The sequence below is a fragment of the Topomyia yanbarensis genome, unplaced genomic scaffold (genome assembly GCF_030247195.1).
Source record: "Topomyia yanbarensis strain Yona2022 unplaced genomic scaffold, ASM3024719v1 HiC_scaffold_43, whole genome shotgun sequence".
NCBI classification, from domain to species: domain Eukaryota; kingdom Metazoa; phylum Arthropoda; class Insecta; order Diptera; family Culicidae; genus Topomyia; species Topomyia yanbarensis.
In genome coordinates, this window is record NW_026683636.1 from 50,701 (window position 1) to 68,638 (window position 17,938).

The window sequence follows — 17,938 nt, forward strand, 5'->3', positions numbered from 1 at the left end:
TCATTTCGAATAAATTCAATTTTCACATGGATTTACATTTTATGAACATGTGATAATGTGTGTCGTTCGACATTCCAGTTCGACATGTCAGATTACTGACGAGTTTAGTCAGAACATGTAAAATCCTCTTATTAGAGTGACAAATACGCTGTTGTTTACGTTAAATGTAATTTTCATTTTTGCAAATTGTGTACGTCGGCATCTCGACCTAGCGTTAATGAATTTTTTTGATTAGTTTTTTAATTCTGGATTTTGCCGCCAAATATCTGGAATCCACCCTTTCCTGTATTTATCCAAATATGAAACTAATGCTGTTCGAATACTGCCGGTTTTCCCAAGATTTTATCATTTCAACAGGCAGTTGCATCAATACTTATGCTACCCCAAGAATGACGTCATTTCGGAGAAGATTTTCCAATATGTGTGTCACCCAAGCAATTTAGGGACTCAACTTTACTCACATTTTCCATTTATGCTAGATTATCTCCATTGTCAGATAATGGCATGACTGTTACTGTTGCTTTATATCTGTGCATTAGGATTAACGGAATCACAATCGGTTGTTTCTATATTATCTGTTCGTTATTGGTTTTCATCTTTCTACGATGTTCGTGAAGTAAAATTTCTTACGACAGCCCGATCAGCCTAACCGCAACTGAACACCTCTACACCATCGTATCACACTTTGCATGAGCTCGGTGTAAACAGCCCACGCTCCTAGCTTACTAATGCAGCTAGCGCTTAGCGCAGCCTCTCGTTGGATGGTTTGTCATACCCTTCATTCATCCATCCTTTACACGGCATGCGAGGAACATACATATCGACAGGTAGAGAATGACGTGATGCATTTCTGTTGACTGGTGTCGTTTGTTCGTCGGTTCATTCTACCATCCCGACCTCCTCGACGATGGATGACAGACTATAGCGCACTGCCAATTGCCAACAGCACCAGCACCGGCACCGGCAGCCCGAGCGCCGTGTTTAGTGTTGTCTTTTGTGCGCTCCAAGACGGTTCAATTATCCATTAGTTAGCATCAGCATCTCAGTTCTCGTGGTTACTAAACACTCTCCCGTTGCCACAGCCGTCGCCGAGCGTCATTATATTTAGATTCCGTGTCAGTTTTGTGTTCCTTCTCCCTTCGAGCTGGTGTGAGTGTGTAATCGCTTTGAGGAGGGCTGACCGGATTTGTGTTACTTACAGCACCCCTCACAGTTAGTCGCGGAATTGACGCCACGCAGGATGTTCGAGTATAGTTGACAGTAGCACGTTTGGAATCGGTGGTTGACGAGCGTTTGATGGGTGTAGAGGTGACATCTGTGATGCGATTAATGTACGATTGTGCACGATTAAGAGAAGATTATCATCTTATAGTAATGTAAACAAAACACGATCTGTTATGTAAATGAATAATTGACGAGAGAAGTTAAGTGATAACACATCCCTAAGGGAAGCTGACGCAAGAAGTGACGAACCCCTTAGATCATTTCTAACAATAAACCTACTATTTGTCTACTCAATTTTACCGCTACGGAAAGAAACGGTGATTAAATTTTTTGTGTTCTTGCAAAAAAGCTGTGATAATTTTCAAATTTCCTGTCTTGCACGCGTTGAAGAGATGTGATTTTAGATTATGACGGCCAGTTGTCAATGCAAAAATTAGCCATAGCCGCCTGGGTGTCAACTCGAGGAAGCGCACCGTGTCCCATGATCAGGTGGCATGAAATTAACACCTTTGTGGATGCCGTGTTGGTTGCTGCGGTAAAGGCGGAATACAAATCAATCACGAAGAATCGGGTCAAGTGTTGGTTGTTGGTTGGAAACAGCTGAGAGATCGGTGCCCTGCGCCGAAACCAGTTGAGTGCTCAGTGAGAATGCATAACGATCGGTGAAAATTGCCTGTACAGTTTTAGTGAAATTAGATCCAGTTGTTAATTGGTGTTGATTGATTTATACTGTGGAATAATGGGTACCGATATGATGGGTATGGCGAACGAATTGGATCGAATACCGAGTACTACCCTAGCAGCGCTCAGGGGAATTCTAGTCAAATCGCTGTCGCGAGAGAATCTAAGTCTGACCGATCAACAGCTGTTGGTGTACCGGAAGGATCGTCACGTGTCGTTCAATGTTGGTAAGGAAAAGAATTTTTTTTATGGTACAATTGTTTTAGAGATTTATGGTCGTTGTGATTTTAGGATCACCTAGCCTCAATCAAATCATTGAGATCGTGGAGTATTGATTACAGAACTCTATTAAAAACTGGTTTAGTACAATCTGCAAACATGTCATTGAATTAATATCCCTACTAACAAAATATCGTGCCTCTCGCCCCGCATTTAACTTGAAAAGCTGCTCAAAGAAAATCTAATTTGTAATTCACTGTTGTACAAGGTTAATTAGTAGCCCACTAAATTTGGGTTCACATCTATCGGTAGCATAAGACAATATCGGCAACGGTTTGTCAATGACTGCGCCATCACGACATGACTTTGACACGGCGGCGTGTCTGTCGTGTCGCGGTGGCTAATGCTTATTGCCGGCGATTATGAGACGGTCAGCTGTGATCTGCTGCTACTGCGCAATCCGTATCTCAGAGCGGTATTTAATCATTACCCCGGCGATGCTGGCTGGTTGGTGGGCTGGCAGACCTGTCTGTGGGTTGTAAATCGATGCCATTTGGTGGTACTAAACTACTGTACTGCTCATTGCGATAGATCAGGTTTCTGGCGCTTTATTAAATCGCTTGTTTGTTGCGATTGGTAACGAAGCGAGGAGTAGTTAGTCGTTGCGACGGTAGGCAGGTCAAACTAGTTCGCACGGTTTATGCCAAGGTCCGAGTTTGGAATTTAGTTTTTACTAAGTGTATAAACTTAAATTCGCTGTTTGTTCAAGGGTGGCGCCAGGGTGCGTATTGTACCATTATATACACTAGAATGATAATCCACCCCTGCGTCGATTCCTAGCCCCACCAGCAACATGTGCTTCAAAATTGAACCAAATCAGGCAAGTATAACTACCTGACCAACGTTTCTAAAAGTTTTTATGTGATTTTTCGTTAAGCGGCGCGAAGTTTTTTTTTTTTTTTTTTTTTTATTTCAATTATAGAGGTTTTAACCTTAAGGTCATTCGCCTCTTCGGGTTAGAAAAATCTCTTATGAGAAATTTCTAACCCTATGTGCGGGGTCGGGACTCGAACCCAGGTGCGCCGCGTACAAGGCAATCGATTTACCAACTACGCTACGCCCACCCCTTGGCGGCGGCGCGAAGTTCTTTACAACATAGGAAAATGAGATTTTATTATTGCCTTGATCAATAGAATACTATCTAAGAAATCATCACAACAATCTCAGTACCTAACCCCAAATATTTTGGATTAGATTTACGCACAGGAGCACTAAATAGATATGCGAGCACACGGACAAACGTGATCAAAAAGAATTCTAATCACTGGTCCATTCGGTATTTTCGCGTTTTCATATTTCAGTATTAAGATTATTTCGAATTAAGGGGAAAGTTAACAAAAAAGTTATTGGCAGATTGGAACAAATCATGGTTTGTTCACTTCAGAATTGCCTATATTATTACCAAATATCAAATTTTAAATATTTTTATATTTCGTTAAATTTACAGTTTTATCCCCAAAACTCGGTTAGGTTTAAGTAGTAGACACAGAGGAGTGCCTCCGGCTGTAGGCAGGGTTTTGTTGTTTGTACGATCATTTCAAGTTCGAAAGGAGTGCCACTTAACACCTAAGAGAGCCAATTGATTCATTTTGAAACGAAATAGCTAGGAGAAAAGTTCTGAGAAAATGCTCTTTGGTCAAAAAAATTTTGTCCTCGGTCCTAGAAAAATCCACTGAAATGTAAAAAATATGCTGGTAAAATCAATGGCGAACCAATGTTTTAAGCACTTTTATTTAAAAGTTGGATTTTAATGTTCTATGTTTCACCCGTCAGTAACTGACACCAACTTGCTGTCAACTAGACGATATGGTCGGCGTTAAGTCAGACCGGACTAAGTGACAAAATATTGATTGCGAGAAAAACGAGTTTGAAGTTTGAATCGCAGCATCCTTTACATTATGATTGGAAATTAATTTTTGCCGTAATTCTTGTTTATTGTTACATATTTCAAATCTGGCAAGAGTCGAATGTAGCTGACGAAATTCTATATTCATTGCTATAATTATCTCATTTTTTGATGTTTTGCGACTTAGTCCGGTCTGACTTGACACCGACCATATAACCAAACCAGCACAAAATTGGCGCCTGTTAGACACTAAATCCAAACAGTTCACACAACATCTGTGAACGCCTAAAAGCACCAACATCTGTGTACGCCCAAAGAAACCGGAGGGATGTGTCAAGCCCAGAAGCTCTGGGTCGCTGACGAGGATAGTCTTTTGGCATGAGAGCTATTATTAATTGTCTGAGTCTCTAACAAGCAAAAATATGCTAACGAATGAATCATTTGACCCATCCAAGTCAGAATCACAATAGGCACTTGACTGGCTCATTTTTGGGAATGGGAAATATTAAAAAGGATTCGAATTTATAGGGAGCAAAGTACTTTTTGGGTTCCTTTTATGCTACTAATTGGTCGGTATTAAGTCAGACCGGACTAAGTCGCAAAACATCAAAAATGAGATAATTATAGCAATGGATACAGAATTTCGTCAGCTACATTCGACTTTTGCAGATTTGAAATATGTAACAATAAACAAGAATTACGGCAAAAATTAATTTCCAATTATAATGTAAAGTAGAGGTGTGCGCCGATCAAAAATATATAAATCGGCGGCGTTGGTGCTTTTTTGACCGGCGGCGGCGGCGTATCGGCGTGACGCCATTTCGTAAAATGAGCGGCGGCGGCGTATTGGCGTGACGCCAATCGATAAAATGAGTGGCGGCGGCGCAAAACGGCGTGGGTCGATGTCAATAAGTAAATGTTGATGTCCATACGTACTATGAAGACTCATTTAATTCAATATCTAATAATAGTTGTAATCAGTGTTATTGATCGTTTTTGCACATATTGAAACAAAAAAAAACATTCCACTAGTTATGCATTATGTTATTAGTGTTTATGTATATTCAGAATTATTTTTCGAATCGTTTCTTACATAGCTGGTAGTTATCGTGAATGAAAATTGTTTTATCAACTCGCTTCGGGTTAATGCTAGATCGCTTTGCCGATACAGTTAGTCCAGCAACATTGAATACTCTCTTTTTTGGAGTACTAGTAGCAGGAATGCACAAAATCTTCGTAGCAGTAGTAGCCAACCAGGGAAATTGGATTCTGCGATGCTTCCAGAATTGCAAAACATCTCCATCAATAATTTGATTAGAATGGGACGTAGAAATGTATCCTGTGACCTCTTGTTCAATCGCTGTTGCATTGTTGTCTGTTATGTCTGAGTGCTTCAAGGCTAAACCGAGAATTGGTGACGTAGCGGTATCATGAACCAAAAGTATATCAGATGCCTTATCTGAGTTAACATCTTGTAGCTTAATGTTATCATGAATGTATTTGGCAAGAAATTCAATTTTGGTCGTTCCACGATTCTTCAACTCATTATTAACACACGATAGGTTTAAGAACCTGGGATCGACTAAAGCAGCTACTATCAACAAATCAGTAATCGGATATCTGCGCTGCAACTGAGCACTCATACCTTGTTTCATTTGAATTATAGCCAACGAATCGTTGTCATTCTCGATAAGACAATCTTCTATCTCCGATCGTAACAGCAAGCTTATGTTAATTGTTGCTTTCTTTTCAGCAGACATAAGTTTAACAATTACCTAAATAAAAAACTATAAATCAGATTGCTCTATTTGAACCTAACACACTTACCTCAAAAGGTGAAAGAAAATTTACCACTTCTTCTACCAAAGACCATTCATATGAAGTGAAAATAAGATCAGGTTTGTTGATGCGTCCCAAAATGGTATTTACTCCTGATCGATTAGACCCAAGGCTTTTCATCAAGTGCAACAAAGTGTGCCAGCGTGTTAAACTGAGTGTTTTAAGCGTTGGAGTTCGCGGTGGTGATTCGCTCATGTGCACAATAATACTTTGGTTGTCCATATTTGGCATGTTCATCTCACCTGGGTCTAATGGCTCCTCTGAATCCAAAAGTGGATATATCTCCTCTGCTTCGAGAACATTTCCAGCTTCTTCGATATCGGATAATATTTTTCTTTAATTTTGTTCCATTTCAGTTTCAAGTTCTGTCGCTCGATAGCGCAGAGCGCCAACTGCCTTCGTAGCCTTCTGCACGATTTCGTGGATTCGAAAGCTTCGCCTAAGGCCTTCACTCATTACAAGGTTGTGTAATCCATGACCCAAACAAAGATGGTTTTCCATACCAGCCAATCTGCATGCTAGTTTTACGTTAGCACCTGCGTCTGTTACAGCACACAGTTTTTTAAGCTGTAGTCCGAAAGCTTGACGTACATCTAAAATTTCATTTCGGATGTTTTCTCCCGTCTTCCGCTCAGCCAATACCTTTGTCCGTAAGGTGACGTTAATTAGTTCCATGTCGGCTGTTGAGGAAAGATACTTTATATGATATAATCTTACAAAACTATCTCTGTTCTCACTTGTAATGAAGTGATAAGTAAAGGTAATGTAGCATCGTCGTCTGAAACCGTCCGTCCATAAATCAAACGTCAGGGCACCATACTGTCCTGATGTCTCGATAGCTGCTTTCACTTTCTGCAACATGGCATTATATACATCATCCAGTGCATCCTTCGACACTGTAGTTCGGCTGGGAAGATTCTCAGTTGCGTCAATAACGCCTCTTTTCTGGGATTGGAAAGGAAAAGTTACATCATTTTCGATCAAATCAGAACTAAAATCATCTTACGCGCATAAAATCCAACATTCCTTCATCACAAACGGCACTGAACGGTTGCAAGTCACGGCAAAACCACAAAGCTAAGTCTCTAGCGAGGAGAAATTTATCAGTTGCTGCTGATGATACGGGTGAACATGGTCTTATAACTGATGAAAAGAAATTGTGGAGCGATGCATTTTTTCTAGTTGGCTTCAGCTTAAAAACTTCATGTTCCTCTCGTAGATGCCGAGCCAAATTTCCAGTACTCACTGTAGCTGAGTATGATTTAATCGAGTAACTGAAAATGAAAAAATGGAAACAAATTGAAATTAAGTTCTGATAGGCACCTTTATACATACCATCCAAATTTGTCCTGAGTAGTTGAATTACCGTGACTCTCAGAACCCTTTTTTGACGCTTCTCCAAAGCACAATGAGCAGAACACTTTTTCGGCTATAATATGCTCAGTTTTTCCATTGTTTGTATACAGCAGTTTTCCGAAATAATTATGGGTCGTACTTGACAATGATTTGCCGTGCGAGGTATCAACGGCAAGAGCGGAAAGTGAAATTTCGTTCAATTTCAAATGGAGCGACATTTTTTCCTTCAAATGCTTTAAATCGTTTTGCTTTTCGCGACAAAGAGAAAAGCCTTGAGTGACATTTGTCGAGTGTTTCTATAAGGATAGACCGACGTTTGACGAAACATTGGTCGACTGTCAATTAGACAAACTGTTTACCAGCAGTAATGTTCATGGTTGGCTGCAGGGTAGCCAGATTCCATTTTATGATATAGGTGTACTGAGATGAATAGACCAAATATGTCCATGCATAAAATATATAGCAGAAGGAACGAGAAGCAGGTAGAAAAATCTACTACTCTTCCATCACCGGTACAGAGCGTCAAAGGAACATCAAAATTGGTAACATGTAGTTCTTATGGAGACGTTCGCACACAACATCAACAGCACGGAAACTTTTTACGTTCCGGCTCCAGTGGCACAACCGATTCTAGTTAGAATCGGTTGTGTCACTGTAGCCGGAATACGAACTGGATCCAGCAAGAATTCCACTTCAGTTCCGGCTGAACTTTACTGGGTTATACTGATGGGGGAATTCTAGCGTATTCTTTAAAAAGGGCCAATTTGGGAAATTCCAGCGTGTTTTTTGAAAAGTGCCAAAAGCACTGAAGAAAAATTCCGTACCGTTACGGCCGAATGCTGTTAAAAATGGTCGACTATAAACAAAGTTAATTCTGAAGCAGCAAATGGCGAAATGTTTGGAGTTCAATGGAAAAAGAACGATGTGACAAAAATAGTATTTTCCAGAAAATGTGTATACACAAACATGTTATGACTAGTTTATATCCGTTTGGAGTTATAACTATCAACTAATCCATGTGCAGTTATTTTAGTACGAGATTGAGGTTAAATCCGGTGGAATTTTTGCCAAATGAGGTTAAATCAGATGGCGGATTGAAAACATCGCATTATACGTATGTTGTCTATACACATTACAATTGTTTTGGTATCCTAGACGTCAAATAAGTCAATGGTAGCAAAGTCGAACAGCAGTGGAAATAGCAATGTTTCATAACCACATTAGACAGTGGCATTATTTTCGTTAACTAACTAAATCGTGATCAGACTAGATAGCATAATTTCGACAGAGTAACTGCTGTCGAACCACGACACGAGGCAAATTGTAAACAAGAAGGAACGTTTTATCAACTGTCATTTCAACGAATTTTAGTTTGCGCCGAGGTAGGTGATTACATTTACGGTATGTCCTCTAAAAATGTAAAAGTTCAATAAGATAGCATTGACACTTAATGTGGGAAATCACCGAGAAACTTGATTCGCTAGTTGGACCCACTGACAGATGTCAAAAAATCTCCAAAGGAGATGTCAGTAGTATAAATACATCTGTTCACATCTCTTTTTTTATTTGATACGGCTCAATGAGTTAGCATAACTGAACCGTGGGTGTTTAATGATTTTTACAATATGTAAAAATTAAAATTCACTTTCATGTGTCCATCGATAGGGTGTTGACCTCTTCCTTGGTGGTGTATAATAGGGTGCGTTGTATGCCCCACCTTGGTGGTCATTCGGTTCGTCTTCTCTCGTATTTTTGTTCACGTCCATGTTGTCATCGGTACTGCATTCGTGATGTTCACGGTCCGTTGTTCTTGTTTGTTTCTTGTACTTACGGGTCGCTGTTGTAAATCCTTCGTCATCGGTATTTGATTCTCTATTGCTGGTGTTAGTTGTTGGTTTAGAGGTATTTGGTGTAATCGTTGTTACTTCGCTGTTGAAAAAGCAGTTGGTTTGGTGGTCCTGGGGCGGATCGTTGTTGAGCTGGTGTTTGTTACTGCCTACTCCGCAGTCGTTGGTTTAACAACCGGTTGTGGTTTAGCATACATTCTAATTAGAATCGGTTGTGTCACTGGAGCCGGAATGCGAACTGGAACCAGCCAGAATTCCAGTTCATTTCCGGATGAACTTTACTGGGTAGCATCGGCGTGTTCAAATACAATCGGCGGCGCAGCCCAAAACATACCATCGGCGCGCTGACCATTTTTTTCTGATATCGGCGGCGTGTCAAAATAATCGGCGGCGGCTGCGCGGCGGCGCACAGCTCTAACGTAAAGGATGCTGCGATTCAAACTTCAAATTCGTTTTTCTCGAAATCAATATTTTGTCACTTAGTCCGGTCTGACTTAACACCGACCAACTAATTGTGCAAATTTTGAGAGCGATCAGTTACTTCCGAAATTCGCGCATTGCGTTTAAAGTTTGTATGGAAATTAGTATTTAAAAATGCAATTTATTGCATCTCCGCTCATACAGGTCTCTGCTTCACTCAAATAATAGAAAAACCAATGCAGTAAAAGAACATGTAGTCCAGAATTTTATTCAGAATTTTTCTGTGAACAGTAACTTGCTAAGATTCCTTATTAAATGTTCGATTTTATGATAGAAGGGACAATTCCTTGGTGAAATATATTGTTTTTTGTCAATACTGCAAATGAACCACCAACACCTATGTGTTAATCCCAAATATCTCAGAACATGTGCGTCGTTGAGACTTGGAATATTCGAAAGGTTCTCTGAATTACATAAACCTAGTAGTGATGTCAAAAACCATTTTAATTCATCTAGCGGTGAGAATTAACCATTCTGATATGATATATCACATGTGTTATTTGCCTTTGCCCAATCAATTGCCTGAACAAACGAAAAGCCCATAATTCCCATATGCTCATGGTCCTAATTCACGGCCACTGCATGGTGCTTTTATAGCGGTGATTGTCATTTTTAACGACAAATTATTATTATTTTTACCCTCCACAAGTGTGTTGATATACCGGAAGAAGGCAAAATACATGAGCCAAAACGTCGGATATATAGACAGGTACTGTTTTATTATACCAGATGACTGCATGCCGAACCAAATAACACCTAAATCAAAAATCAGCTACTTTTTGCCTCTTATGTACACTGCGTGACACCAGGATATTCAGAACTTGAACATTGTTTGGTTACTTTGGGTCCTAAGGGAATTCCTTAACTGAGGCCTGGAGATACAACACCCGGCGCATACCCAGGCAACGTGCTCGATGTCGTGACAATACATCGCGAATGCGCGTACAACGTTGTTAGACAACACGAATGAAATGGCGACTCTCATCAGAGGTTTCGTCGATACCTTCGAGATAGTAGAATGTAGTCATCGTTGTAGTTTTCAATTGCTCCAAGATGTTTGCCAATTGTCGAGCGTCCTCTGATGAGACATATTGAAAAATTCGTTGAAGCAAATTGGTCCTTCATAGATATCACCTTCTAATGCGCCCACCTCAGCCAAAAAATCCACCTCTTCATTACCCGGGATAGAACAATAAGAAGGAACCCAAACTAAGATAATTCTGCAAGATTTTTCAAATGAAGCAGGCAAGAACTCTCCCAGAAAATACAGGAAGTGGTTTCCAGACTTCACGGAGAGTTTCAATGGAACTGAGACTGTTCGAAATGATGAACTATTAATCTATGGGTAAAGGGTCGATGATCCCTAGGGGGTACTGAATGGCTACTAATTCTTCAACGTAAACTGAAGCAGAATCATAGAGCTTGAATGAAACAGTCGACTTCTTGGGCTTTATTATAAAAGATATATGAGTTCACTTGGTGGCGTATGGGTTCCGAAATTCCACGAATCTTCCTTCATGGATATGTCGAAGAATACAGTTGAATCAGAAGTATCAGTATTCTGTGTCATGTAGTCGAAGTACAATGACATAAATCGGCTTTGAAAATTAAGCTCGGCAAGATTCTCAAAATTTTCATTAACCCAACAAATTCAAGATATCGCATCAGATGAGTAATCGATATTAAAATTCTCAAAATCGATTTTTTAAGAGGAGGACGCCCGCCAGCACTTCTAAACTCATTGGATGGGTCGGGTAAATATTTGCATCCCAAAGCAACACGCAAGGTACCTTTAGAGGCTAACCAGACCCCGATATATTTAAATGTGAAGACATAATTGACCGTTACACCCATTAATAGAAGATGGAGTTGCGCCGGCTCACATTCCTAGGGAGAACGAAAAATTCAGTTTTCGCCGTGGAACACTCGGTACCCAACTGAAGCCTACAAACAGGCGATGTGTCCAAAGTATTTTGCAATTGTCCTTCTAAATTAACAGCTTTGAACCCCATCGTTTGCTAATGGTCTTAGCGACATTCGTCACCATCGATCACGTAAAAAAATCCGTGAAAAACTACGCTGGTGCAGCTTCGTTGATAATAACTGAATTAAAAAACCTGCTTGATCTCCAAGAACGCTGATACCATCTGCTCTTTGCTAGCATAGGTCAAATGTCGTGGCGAAATAAGATCATTTTCTCGGCCAACTTCCGGATACAGAACAGCGTTGCAATCGGCCGATGCGAGTTGTGGTCGGAAGCTGGTTTTTCTGTGTTTGAGATTTCGATGACCTTCACTTGCCTTCAGTCAAATGTTACCCTTAAGAATTTTGTTGAATAAATTCAACAAATGCTCCAAAGGTTCTCAAAAGAATAAAAAAAATTGCATAGCATAAAAGCGTGCGAGAACTCCATAATCGAAAACGACGTTTCGTTCGGATTATCGTGGGGAATGCGATGTTTGTATGTGTAAACCTGTCACACTTTTTATTAAGCATTCAAATCATGTTTCTTTTACAAGTTTAAGGAGGAACGAAAAATGGCGCGAAAATCGAAAACGATAAAAGCATTTTTTTTCCACACCGTGTGTCAGATCTTCATGAAAATCAATCACCTTATATAGAATATTGTTACAGTACTGCTGATTTGTTTTTGGGAAGATCTAGTACAGGGTGTATAAAAACAGCTTTTTTCGTTTTCAATTTTCGCACCATTGTTCGTTCGTCCTTAGCTCATACAGAATAGAGAAAAATAAGCACTCAAGCGTCCTTTTCAGCCAATGCGAATTTCCGGGCCTTTCGTTTGACTCCGTCCATCAAATTTTACACAACCTCCTTGGGCACTTTCCTCATCATCGTGATCGTCCAATATTTTTTTATTTGGCGGAGCTCTGGCGTGTTGGGAGGGTTAATGTCCTTGGGCACCACGTGAACGTTGTTCACGGCATATCACTCCATGGCATTTTTTCCGTAATGGTAAGATGCCAAATCCGGCCAAAATATAACGAAACAATTGTGTAGCTAAGGGAAAGGCAACAGACGTTTTCCCCAGACACTCCAGCGCATAATTTTTTTGGTTGATGGATTGTCGCTCATGAAGCTGCAGGAACGGATGGCCTGCCACACGAGATATTTTTTGCGAACTTCGACAGCTTTATGTTTGAAAATCTCTGCCACCTTTCCTCTTCCAGTCGACGTATAGTACTTCTGTCTAGGATGATGTTTCCCTTGACGTAGGTTTTGCCATCTTTTATCATGCAATAAAATTTCGTCAGCATCTTCCGCTATCGTTCTCTGGCCGACCTTTTTTGCTTATCGTCACAATTTGCAGTCACCACCTTTTCGTAAGTCGACCGTGCGGCTTGTTTTTAAGCTCGATGCGTGATTTGAGATGGCACTCCCAGCTTACTTGCCACATCACGGACGGAGAGGTTGGGGTTCCGCTTGAAACAGCTGGCCTCTGTTTTCGTTATTATTGCGGTCTTCGGCTTTTGATTCAGTCTGGCTGTCGACAAACGTTTTCCGAAAACTTTTTCGTCGGTGACAGCCGATTTTGACCACATTCAACAATTTGGCATGCGAGTAGTACGGATTTTTGCGAAGCTCGCGCGAAATTTTGCTCCGTTGCTCCTATTGCTTCGATGTCATTTTCACAAATGAAGAGCAAATGTTAAAATAAAACAGTAGGCATGATACTATACCCGTAGATATTTAAAATTAGTGGAGCAGGTTTTTTTAAAGGCGCGATGGAAAATAAAAATTACGTCAAGTTGAATTAGACTAATTTCCTTTCCGATCAGCTGCGGCTGATGCTGAATGCAGTCCAGTATCTTCACTGCTGGAAGTATGGGGTCTTTGAAACAGCCAACCCCGTATTTCAGAAGATCAGAAACGACGCTATCGATATCGACCTGGTTCGATGGTATGTATACTCTGTACTCTTTCATAAAAGGCCCGTATCCAGCCACATCATTTACCTGCTTCAAACTATTTACCACCACCCTTAGTTTATCAGGACGATTTTTTAGTATATCTGTCACAGCCGAATATCATTCCGTAACGTCTCTAGAAATTTCCAATTGATTAATTTGCGCTCGCACCTCATATATAACTCCACTCATTAGGTTCAGTGCAACATCTGTCTGCAGTTTCTTCTGTTCGGAAATCCATCTTTTCGTCATGTCTTCCTTAGATTTGAACTCCTTGGGATGCTTTTGTAGTGCCTGCTTCATAATTGCCCAGTATTTTCCGATTGGTCATTTTTCCGGTGCGGTGGGGGGGGGGGGTTCCAAACTCTTGGGTATAAAAGTGATTCCGTTAGGTGGATCCGGCCAGAAGATCGTAGTGCTCTCGTGTTGCTTCAACAGAGAAAGCAGACGTTTCTGTAGACACTCCTTGAGGCAGATCTCCCCATTTGCAGTACCGGTAGTCACGAACGGCGCCACATGAGCAGATCGCTTGCCAAATCATATATTTATTGGCAAACTTTTGAAAGTTTCTGCTTCCTTGCTTCATCCGGAACATCAAACTTGTGCTGGGCGGTGAAGAACAGTAGTCCCGGAAGTCCGCTTTGACGTAAGTCTCATCATCCATGATGAGACGATTAGGCTTCATCTGGGTGCACAGTTTCCCGGCGTGTGACTTTCCCACCGTATTTTTCCGTTCGTTTCGATTTGGAGCCTTCTATACTTTGTACATATGCATTCCCTCCCGGTCCTTGGTTCTCTGAACGAAAGACTTGGATAGATTCATGTTTTTGGCCACATCTCTAACCGAAGCATTTGTGATCCTGATCACTAATAGTGGTCTTCTCCAAAGAGGTTTGCTCGTGCTTTATAAAATTATTGTATCTAAGGATATCTAATTATAGGATCTCAGCGTCAATTATAGTCATTTCTCAATACAAATGTCTCGATTTGAGGCTATCGCTTCTAGGATGGCTTGGGGGTCAATTTGTAAGCGGTGTTTATGATTTTTATCGATAAAGGGGTAAACTTAAACGTTTATTACAAAACGAAGGTTTTCGAGAAATTTTTCCCCCAAATCTTCGGTATATCTAACAATATTCTTTGAAAATTCACATATTAGCATTATTTGAACCACTGTGTATTGACCGGAATACATCAATAATATAAATTCACACCCCGATATGTGGGAGCACAGTCTACCGTCTTTTCTGTGTATTTTCACATCAACAGTCACCCGCATGAAGGTCGCTTAGAGGGATTGAATCATCGCCAAACACCTAGCAAATATTGACCACCACTCATCAGTTGTTGTTGATTGCAGAGCTTACGGTCAGATGTAGACTCAAACCCACACGCAAAATCGCACAAATAGGCTTCGCGGCAACTAATGCGGGCGGACTATGTTAGAAGGTGTCAAGAACAACCGATAGATATAGACTGCCAGATATGGTGACATTCGATCAATTATTATTCTATTCAATTGTCGGCCGGTATTTAGACGAGGTTCAATTGCTTCATGATAGATTCGTTGCTCGCATCATAGAGTAGGTTGAAAATAGTCGCGTATTATTGGAAAGTTGCGTTCGTAGTTTATAAATTCGAACTCATTCGAAGTACGCCTCAACTCAATTTTTGATTCTATTTTATCCTATGACATACCATTTCCAATAATTGAACATTAACCATAAATATGAGATCGATAGATTCTTATAATCACAGTCTTAGTCATTTCACCAGCACCTACATCCCTACTGCAGCCTACATCAAGACCTACTCATCATCTAGGTCTGGATCGGAGGTCGGCTTATAGCCTATGTACATATATACTGATTACCGGCGTATAAAACGGGAAAAATCCGTTTATAAATAAACACAAGCACTTGTGAGACTTCAGCCAGTCGCCGAATGAAAATCGATGTCCCCATTTATCGGTCCAATACTGATCTGATGTTATTTTCTTTTCTTTTTCTCTTTCCAGCTGGAAACAGGGATGCAAACGTACAAAAACAAACGAGGCCATCGTCTGCCAATAAAGGTTGGTGCCAATTCGATGATTGCGGTAAACTCTATTGTACTTATAATGTTTTAGATAAGTCCATGGTGGCGGGTACATGGAGTTTGGGAATATATTTAACAGAGGGTGCTTTCGGATTATTTAGTTGTCAATCATAGCTGAAGGACTGGTAGACGGAATATTTACTTATTGGTAAAATCTAATACACTGCAAAAATTGGAGACTTATTTTAGGAAATAGCTGAATTAATTTCAATGAACTATTCACGTTTCGTTCTACGCCTCATACTAGCGAGGCGAAATGTAAATTACGAAAAGGTCCATACAGCAAACAGAAGTATTATTATTTTGTACATCCAAAACATTACCCACCTCTATAACAGTCTGTCAAAAATTATGGCGTTTTTTTGACAAAATAATTGCATTTAAATTTTGCCACCTTGAATCAGGATTGTTAACCTTTTATTATTTACCAAAGCCATGGAAACTGACGCCCAATATCCGCTGAGAGCGGATTTTCACGTCAATTTCCCTTAGATGTTTTGCCCAAGCTTCAATGTAATATGCAAAAAATAAATAATTGAACTTTATCCACAGACAACCGTCCACACTCCGTAGCTCACACCTTGCATTGGTTTGCCTGCGTGGGCGAGGATTACGATATTAACGGTTTTAATAACGAAGGTATACCAGTAGGGACTGCCGACGGAAAATTGTCGTGTTTTGCGTCTGCCTAGGCAGAATATGTGTGTTTGCGCTTTGGAATGTTGGTTGTATTACGTCGCCTTTAGACGACAGTTTCGATGACCACTAATCGCATGAAAATTCCTTATTTTAAATATAAGTCAGATCTGTACTGAGTTTTGAATTATCTAATATTGTGATGACCTAACTTTAATACTTAATTACTGACACCTCCGAGAAATTCCCTTCTTCGATTTTCTGTCATGAATATCCAAATTTCTATTTTTGTTTTTTTCGAGGCTGTAGTTGATCAGCTGCATGCTAATGGGTTGTCAACGCAGAGTTCTACAACTACCGTAATATACCGTCAATTTTTAACCAAGACATGCTCTATCTCGAAACATACCAGGACGTACAAAGTTTTTATCTTCAGAAGATTTATTTCAAATGACAAGACCTACAGCTTTTTCGAAGACACTACATTTCTATCTAGTTTTATTAAAAATTTGATAACAGCGCCGCTCTATCGACTGAATTCCGAACTAGTATGATTCAACTAAACAAAGCGCTAGGTGCCATACAGCAACTTTTTCGAAGACACAATAACTCTATAACGAAAGATAATAATGGATTCCACATTTTTTTAATTTTCCGACAACGATGCACCGCTTTTCTCTTGATCCGTTATTGCTCGGTCTACTTTCAATCTAGAGACAGGACATTTTTACAGGAATTTTCGAAAAACTGCGTTCAACAATATACATTCGTGCAAAAATGTATAGATAGAAAATAGCCATATATGGCAAGTATGTGAGTGGCACTCACCTTCAGGAACAACTGTTTGGGCCGAAACGTCAACGTACAACGTAATCCAATTAAAAATAGTATTATGTCAAGTTCACCGATATGTGAGCTAAAACATAACATTTACTGACAAAGAATCGATAGACGGAAAACAAACGAGAAAACTCGAATTTCCATAGGACACAATGTGGGGTTGGCCCCTTTTGGACGCCAGCTAGTACTGGATTTACCTCCATGGTCAACTTTGACTGCTAGTTGCAAAAAATTTAAAATTTATTTTCAAATTTCTCAAATGACAGTCCACGTGGATTACTTAGAACTACTAAAAAATGCAAAAATGTTAATTTTGGAAAAAATGTGGGTAAGTCGCTTTTGGACGCCAGCCATTCAATTACACTCAGGTTTTTTTACGCGGGGGATACATGCCGCGTAAATGAAAACCGCGTAAATTTCAAAATCCGCGAAAATGAAAACCGCGTAAATTTCAAAATCCGCGCAAATGAAAACCGCGTAAATTTCAAAATCCGCATAAATGAAGATCTTTTAAATTTAAGAATCCGCGTTAAAGGGAACCTCGTTGATGGATACCGCGTAAATTCCAAAATCCGCGTAAATTTCAAAATCCGCGTAAATGAAAACCGCGTAAATTTCAAAATTCGCGTAAAAAAAACTTGAGTGTACTTTAAAAAAATGGAAAACTTCCGCATGAATGGAAAGCTTCTTATCTTAAATCAAATAATAATTATATTATTAAATTTAGTGGTTTGTGTTAACCGTGGTCAGATCAAGTTACATACTTGGGTATAATAAAAACTTACTTTCATGGATTACATTGAAAGAATCCAAGATAAATGCAACAAATATAAATAAATATTTATATCATCTCTAACAGGAATTATAGGCTCTCCCTAAGAAACAAA

The 17,938-nt window shown here is 39.9% G+C and overlaps 1 protein-coding gene across 14 annotated transcripts in view; it reads left to right on the top strand.

Annotated features, from left to right (window-relative positions):
- Positions 1–1,002: 1,002 nt before the first annotated feature.
- The window catches only part of LOC131695556 (ensconsin-like), a 105,384-nt gene continuing 88,448 nt past the window's right edge, over positions 1,003–17,938 (top strand). For 3 of the 14 annotated variants that reach the window (XR_009306666.1, XM_058984092.1, XM_058984087.1), the window contains exons 1-3: positions 1,007–2,132; positions 15,496–15,552; positions 16,128–16,214. Coding sequence is in view for 13 of the 14 variants with exons in the window: in XM_058984092.1 (XP_058840075.1) it covers positions 1,964–2,132; positions 15,496–15,552; positions 16,128–16,214 (313 nt within the window). In the remaining variant the exon portion in view is untranslated. Of the gene's footprint in view, positions 2,133–15,495; positions 15,577–16,127; positions 16,215–17,938 lie in introns of all 14 variants that reach the window. The other 11 variants (XM_058984088.1, XM_058984089.1, XM_058984090.1 and 8 more) reach the window with 8 other exon arrangements.